At 43.0% G+C, this 8,184-nt stretch overlaps 1 protein-coding gene across 1 annotated transcript in view; it reads left to right on the top strand.

Annotated features, from left to right (window-relative positions):
- Window positions 1-672: 672 nt before the first annotated feature.
- The window catches only part of LOC103609631 (interleukin-1 receptor-like 1), a gene marked incomplete at its 5' end in the record, with an annotated part of 108,611 nt that continues 101,099 nt past the window's right edge, over window positions 673-8,184 (top strand). The window contains 6 exon segments of the mRNA XM_008593931.1: window positions 673-869; window positions 1,943-2,117; window positions 2,215-2,377; window positions 4,160-4,231; window positions 5,561-5,702; window positions 5,792-5,937. Of these exon segments, the coding sequence (XP_008592153.1) occupies window positions 673-869; window positions 1,943-2,117; window positions 2,215-2,377; window positions 4,160-4,231; window positions 5,561-5,702; window positions 5,792-5,937 (895 nt within the window).

The raw sequence follows: 8,184 nt of genomic DNA, 5'->3' as shown, positions 1-8,184 counted from the left end.
TTGGAAGCCACAAGTTGGAAAGCATAGCTGCACAGGGTGGGTTCCCGAGGCAGATGCCCACCCACCTGCTTTACTAAAACTCCTCTCTCTCTCTCTCTCTCTCTCTCCCTCTCCCCGAAGAATACAAGAATAGCCACAAAACTAAAAAGATGCCTTGGAGCACATGTGCGCTAACTATACACACACACACACACACACACACACACACACACACACACACACACAACTTGCTTACAAAGATTGTGCTAAAACCACACCTAACTGGGCCCGAGGTGAGGGCCCTGACCAAACTATTCTATTTTCCCAACAATAAATATATCATAATTGTAGTTTTACATATTCAAATATGTCAGAATTTAACACAGTACCTGCAGGTAGGAGTTGTTTAAGGCATTGTTGCTTGATGCAGGATTTGTTTAGGTAGACATGTCTGCTTTTCCACTGGAGCAGTGTTGGGGATTTAGCTCCAAATTAATTCATTTATCTATGGTACCCAGAGGAACATTTCATAAAAGATCTTAATTATTTACTCATTTTTTCTCAGAGTATCACAATATATACCCATTTCTAAATTTAATCTTAGAAGGAAATCTTAAGAATATAGGAATTATCTTCTTATATAATCATTTCAGGATCATACTTATATTTTTTATTTGCAGCTAAACCATTCTGGGGCCTGGAAATGAAGATTTGATTGTGAGATGTCCTAAACAAGGAAGATCTCGTTACCCTGTGGATTGGTATTACTCACAAACAAATGAAAGTATTCCCACCCAGAAAAGAAATCATGTATTTGCCTCAGGGGAACATCTTAAGTTTCTACCAGCCAAAGTCAATGATTCTGGGATTTATACTTGCATTATCAGAAGGTATTATCCAGAAGTCACCATTGTCTTTGAGCTACCTCCCTTTCTTTAATGGCCAGTAGTCTGACTGCTTTCCCTTTCCTTCCTTTTCTAGTCCTTTATGGAACAGTTTAATTTATAAAGTGATTTGAATAAAAGAGTACTTCTAGGAATATTGTCAGATTGGGGTTTAGTTAGTTATGAGCTAACTATTGGGATTTATAATTGCAGGGATAAATTTGTTTCCTAGTTAGGAAAAGACCTGGCTTTCCTAGTGGCCAAGAAAACCAGGAGGAATTGCTCACTTTCGGCTGGAAGTCATGACAAACCAGCACAAAAACCAGTAACCTAGACATTTGGCATCTGGGAGGTCTAAGGTGGATGAAAAGAGCGGTTACCACTGCCTCCAACCTTAGAGTTAAGCTACAGGGCATTACATGAGATTGTGTGCTTACAAATGACTTGCTCTGTATATAAAGTCTTAACCGTTTTGATTTTGTGCCTGTATTTGCTACCTACAAAATGTCAGCTGAACTACATCAAAAGGCAGAATGTATATAGTCAGGTATCTGGGTTCTGAGTCCAGACAGGTGTCAGTTTCAAATTTGTGCCCTGTCACTGGGTAGCTGTGTGATGCTGGCAGGTTACTTCTCTGCCCCTCAGTTTTCTCATCTGTAAAATACATGTAATAATATAACCCCAAAGCCTTGCTGTGAGAGTAAGATGAGGTAATGTATGAGAAGTGCTCACCACCATGACTGGTACATGGTAAACTCTCAGCAAATACTAATTATCTTTATTATACTGGAATTGTGGCAATACAGAACGTCTAATGCACGAAAAAATGGTGCAGTCATTTTTAGAGCTACCGTAGGGGGTTACGTTTTATCTCAAGGGAATCGAAGAAGTATTTCAAACTCTAGATTGTAAGGATTATTTTTAAATAAGAAGGAACCACTATATATCAAGTGTTTTAAGAATAACAATATTAAGTAAAGGCTAAAGTTGGATTAAGTTATTTCATAATGTTAATTAGTAGATTAAGTTATTTCATAACGTTAAGTGAGTCTTTTTCCTTGTCTGACTTATTTTAATAGTCCCACCCTCAATCTTACTGGACATGCAAATGTCACCATACATAAGAAACAACCAGATTGTGACATTCCAGATTATTTGATATTTTCAACAGTATTTGGATCAGAAAAAAATTCCAAAATATATTGTCCTACAATTGACTGCTATAATTGGACAGCACCTGTTGAGTGATTTAAGGTACAAGGAAATTTGGGGGAAAATAGATAAAAAGTACACAATTAAAATAGATGCACAGGAAGAATTACTAAAAAGGGAATGGAATTTTTCATTTCAGAATTGTCAAGCTCTTCAAGGACAGAGGTTCAGGGCATACAGGTCATTTTTGGTAATTGACAATGTGACAAGTGATGACGAAGGCGACTACACCTGTAAGTTCACACACAATGAAAATGGAGCCAATTACACTGTGACAGCTACCAGATCATTCGCAGTGAACAGTAAGACACTAACTTTAGCAAAACACAGTATTTGAAAACAGACAAAGTGGGAAGAGTTGTGCCTTCTGGGTGAGTTTTCTGCACTTCTCTCCGGTACTGGATCCTGCTCCATCTTGTCTTACGTGTTCTCTATCTGCTATGACACAAGGAGGTTTTCTGAGTGCACTATCAAATTATAAGAAGTCTTAGGGGGAGATTACACCACCAACCCAAAGCCACATCTATTCTTTCTTTTGTAACTTAATTTTCCAAAGATATGGCTACTATCTGAATGCTAACATGATTTACATTTTTTTTTGAAAGGCAATACAACTATTTGGAGGATAAGAGTAACTTTTCTTTACCCAATTTGGTGTCACAGATTCTGTAAATAAAGGGAAAAAAACCCCAGAATTTAATCTTTAATATAATGCATTGGATTAGAAGTTTAAAGAGCAGATTTATAATGGGGCACATAAATGATGTTGAGCAATTTTCAGTCCTGGTTTGCAATGCTTTTGACATCACCAGTGACCTCAAATAGGTCATTTAGTTCTATAAAACTTTTTTCAAATTTATTTTACATTTATAAAAGTCCCTTTACGGGAAACACTTTATAGTCATAGCTTATCAAATCTACAAAATGTTGGGGTCTCCTCAGCACAGCTTGCTGTGTACACGTAGATGACGTAGCACCTTTGCATGTGGCAATTTTCTTAGGGCACAGCAGTATGGGAGGAAAGTTTTTCTGTCTGAGGGTTTTCAATGCTGCATTGCTGCAAAATAAGCATCAGCAGACCACACGCTGTTAGTGCCTCTCCCTGTCTAACATCAGCCCCTGCGGTGGTGCTTAATCACACTATCCTGAAATGAAAGAGCGTCCACGGGTGCAGATGTGCGGCCACGCTCCAGAAGCCCACGTTCTCTGCCACTCAGCCTCCGTGGCCACAGGAAGTACAATTCTCCAAGGGCAGAAGACCTTCTGTGCTGAGGATGGGCCGCAGGGGTGGGCACTGTGATCTCATGCATTTATCATTTTCATGGGCCTTTTGAAATCTTCTTGCCTGTAGTTTTAGCTTTATTCTGTAGAATTGTGGTTTTCTAACAATTACAGGTTCATGCGATTCACTTAATGGGTTGGACCAGCATTTGTTTTAATGACATAGAAGAGAAGAGAAAAGATCAAAGAGCAACATAGGGAGTAAGAGAAAGTATTCAAATTTGTGCCCTGTCACTGGGTAGCTGTGTGATGACTGAAATGAAAGAGCGTCCACGGGTGCAGATGTGCGGCCACGCTCCAGAAGCCCACGTTCTCTGCCACTCAGCCTCCGTGGCCACAGGAAGTACAATTCTCCAAGGGCAGAAGACCTTCTGTGCTGAGGATGGGCCGCAGGGGTGGGCACTGTGATCTCATGCATTTATCATTTTCATGGGCCTTTTGAAATCTTCTTGCCTGTAGTTTTAGCTTTATTCTGTAGAATTGTGGTTTTCTAACAATTACAGGTTCATGCGATTCACTTAATGGGTTGGACCAGCATTTGTTTTAATGACATAGAAGAGAAGAGAAAAGATCAAAGAGCAACATAGGGAGTAAGAGAAAGTATTATTTAAATGTTTTTTGTTTCGTGTGTGTGTGTGTGTGTGTGTGTGTGTGTGTGTGTGTGTGTGTGTGTTGCCCTGGGTTATTGTCAAAACATTGTGAGAAACTTCCTGTGAGGTAAAATACAAATATGAAAATACAAGCTTTATATTGATGACCATCCAGTGCTTTCCTGATATTTGAAACCTCTTTTTGTCTTTAAGATGAGCAAGGCTTTTCTCTGTTTCCAGTAATTATAGCCCCTCCACACAATGAAACAAAGGAAATAGAAATCGGTAAGAAAACTTTGAGATTGCTGTAACGTTTACCTGGAAAATCCTTCTGTGTGACCCGAGGTCTGAATTCTCCTAGTGGGGGTCAGGCATTTAACACAGGGGACCTTGGGGATTAAATGAGCTGCTACTGGAGGAAGCACCTGTGGCAGACACTTGATAACACTGGGGACCGCTCCACGGTGGCATGTGCCAGGTACCTTTGTGCTGCACCGGGTCATTCAGGGGCCTCCCCGCCTGCATCTCATTTCATTCTCACTTTTATCCAGAGGTGGATGTTTTCACTTTACTCTTTAGGAAACTGAGACTCAAAGATGCTCAAGGACATGACCGAGGTCGTGCATAATACATGACAGAAGAAGGGCGAGAATCTGGACTCTGGCTCTTTCCATGTCTGCCTTTCCTGCTTCCCACTAGAAGTGGGATACAATTCAAAGTTCTTGGCATGTAACGCAAGTCCCCTCGCGACCCTCCTCATGGCGCACCTGCAGCATTAACCCTCCACGGTCGCTGCCTCCTGTTTTGCTCACGGGACTGCTCACATTCTTCCCGACTTTTGCCTGTGCTGTCCCCTCCTCCTCTCTCCACACTAAGCTCAAATGTCACCTCGTCCGTGACATCCCCCATCCCCCACTCCACCTCCTTCCCTGCCAGAGAGCACGATCAGAGCCTCCATGGGATCAAGTCCAGGCACCATGTGCAGGTGCTGCGTGACAGCCACGCTCCCTGCAGTCGCTCCCTCTGTGTCCCCAGGCCACTGCGTTAGTCTTCCTGTTACAACACGAGAACACTTGTGTTCTGATCATTTGTTTATAGCACGGCCACCACCCCAGAGGTTCCAAGTTCCTCTTCCCTCCCCAGATGCCTGATTCTTCACAGGGCTCCTGACAGGAACGACGGACGGGCTCAGTAAGGGACAGTTAAATGCTTGCCCAAGGCACAAAAGCTGCCATTAGGCTCTCAGTTCTGAAAGAAGGAGTCTCGAGTTCAAGGAGCTGGGACGGAGAACTGTAGATCCTGGAAGCTGAAGTGCTGGGGTAGTAGCCAGGTCCTGGCTACCCAAAGTTAGCTTATGGCGAGATGAAGAGAGTTTGGTAGGAGGAGAAAAGCGTGGAGAGAGCAGCGACACAGACACTGCAATTTCTAGGAAAGGGAAATCCCACATTAAAATGTGGGGTTGGGGAAGCAGGAGCCATTTGCCTCCCTAGTCCCCCCTGCAGGCGGGACTTCAGCAAGTCTCTTCACACCAAGTGACACTAAGCACTTGCAGAATTTCATTTCATAGGTGATTTACTCTTCCTTTCTTTCTGTCTTTATCTATTTTGCATCTAGGAAAAACAGCAACCATAGTTTGCTCTGCTTGCTTTGGGAAAGGCACTCAGTTCTTGGCGGCTGTCCTGTGGCAGGTTAATGGAAGCAAGGTCAGGGACTTCGGTGACGCAAGAATTCAGGAGGAAGAAGGGCAAAGGCGAACGTATGTGTAGACTGAAGCTAAAGCATCCCCTGCTGCACCCACACGATTTGCACCTGCAGAGCATTCACAGTAACGCGATGCCCTCTCAGTTCCAGCAGTGACATGATGTGTCTAAACACGGTTCTGAGAATAGCCGCCGTGAAGGACGATGATTTGTCACTGAAGTATGACTGCGTGGCCCTGAATCTGCACGGCGTGAGACGGCACAGCCTGAGACTCAGGAGGAAAGACCCAAGTAAGGACTGTTGAGACTTCGCTCCCTGCGTCGGCTGCATCAGCTGTAGGCTCAGGCCATTTTATTACAGAACAATGTGTCGAACTTTGACTCCGGGGGACTCATGAAGACAATGCAAGTGGCCTGTCTCATAAAAAGTGCTGCCCTCTTGATGACCCTGACTGTGTCCTCCTACTCCTGCTCTTCACCTCCGTCCTCCTCCTCCTGCTCTTCACCTCCATCCTCCTCCTCCTGCTCTTCACCTCCCTCCTCCTCCTCCTGCTCTTCACCTCCCTCCTCCTCCACCGGCTCTTCACCTCCATCCTCCTCCTCCACCTGCTCTTCACCTCCATCCTCCTCCACCTGCTCTTCACCTGCATCTCCCTCCCCGTCTCCCTCCTCCTCCTCCCCCTGCCCCTCGTTGCTTCCTCTTCGACACTCACCTGTTTCCTTGGTCATCCTCCTTCATAAGTTCGCTGGCTCCTTTTTTTCACCATATGTGAAAAAACAAAACAAAACAGAAAAATCCCACTCGGACAGTAAACTGTGAACCTGTTGTTTTGTTCCCTTTTATAATATACTATAAATATATTCTCTTCTATATATTTTATTTATTTTTTTATTTTTTTGTCATATGAACACACTTTTTTTAGTGAGGATGGCAAAGTGTACAGAAAGGGGACGTATAGCCTGTAACTACTGCCCGTTGCACTAAGAAAGTCTTAGGTTCTACTTTATAATGACATGCATTATAATTGTTAACTGTATGAAGCTTTCAGTTTAGATGCAACTCATGGAAATTCTGGTAGCTCACCCCATTTCTTTATTGTATCTGTTATTCAACCTGCAATTCAGGCACCACCTTTTCCAGGAAGCTTTCCATGCCTTGGGATTTTTCTTGTTTTAATTTCAACTTTAACCCCTGATTTGTAAGTTTTTATGAAACAAACAGTCACGACTCTTGTGCATGATTTTAATTTTCTGCCAGTGATAATTCCACCATCCTGGGATGGCTGCGGACTGCATCAAGGAGTTATGTTAGGGCCACATTTGGGGTGGTGGTGGGCGTTGTGGGTCCTAGAGGACAGGGAAGCCATCCAGCCCCTCCCCCCCTGGCACCACCCCTGCTGCTGCCCCCTGCAGCTTGGCTTACCTGTTATCACCTATGAATGTTCTCTGGTTACCTGTGTACTGGAATTGTTTCTGCGTTACATGTATTTGGTGATTCTTTTCTTTCTAGTTTATTTGTATTTCACCTGTTTTTCTCCAAATCAATACATTTACACTGTTTCAACTGTATAAATTAAACAAAAATTTTTGTTACTGCCGTTGAATTGTCAGGATGAATTCATTTCTGAAATTAAAGCATTTCTTGAATTTAATAAGCAAAACCTTAAAAATACCATGTCCCCATTTTATTAAGTATTATTAAATGAATATTTGATGCTAATAATAATAGTACACATTTATTCATGGTTTCCTACATCCCAGCCCCTTTCTATTTTTGTATTTAAATTTTCTCAACACTCTGAGAAGGAGGGACTGTTACTCTCATCTAATGTTATAAACAAGGAGATTAAGGCAGAGAGAATTGACTAACTTGCCAAGTACTGTAGTTAGAGAGCCAAGATTTTACATGCAGACAGCTTTTTTCTATTTGTAAACACTTATAGAAAATAGTGTTTAATCATCATATACAAGAATTACCTGTGCATTTATAAAATTATTCACACTTAGGAAGAAATTGAACCTCAGCTTCCTTTAACATCCTAGATCGACTTCTTTCCTCTGGTGAAAGCAGCCAGCCACTGGCACAGCAGCTTCACAACAATGTCCAAAAGAGGTGAACCTGCCCAGAGTGCATCCAGATAGGAGTTTTAGGCAGAATAAACTGGAAAGAAATCCTGTTGAGATTATTTACTTAGAGGGTTCTTAGCATTTAAACTGTGGACAGAGCGGACACGCAGCTCTCTGCCACATTTCAGTTTTCCCCCAGCTTTGAATATCTTCACCTTGATCATTCTTGATTTCACAGTGCTGGCTACTCAGAGAGCTGATGAATTATTACAGGTGGTGGAGGAATTTGTGATATGAGCCAGGGATTCTCTGTGTCAAAACTGGGAACCCATGCATTGAAACTCACGATGAAGGGGCCGGCCCGGTGGCGCACTGCTACAGTGCGCCGCTTGGGAGCTCGGCGGCGCTCCCGCCGAGGGGTCGGATCCCACATACAGACCAGTTCCCGCTCACTGGCTGAGCGAGGTGCGG

This window comes from Galeopterus variegatus, unplaced genomic scaffold (assembly GCF_000696425.1).
Source record: "Galeopterus variegatus unplaced genomic scaffold, G_variegatus-3.0.2 Scaffold9874, whole genome shotgun sequence".
NCBI lineage: Eukaryota > Metazoa > Chordata > Mammalia > Dermoptera > Cynocephalidae > Galeopterus > Galeopterus variegatus.
This window is presented reverse-complemented; position numbering and strand designations above follow the sequence as displayed.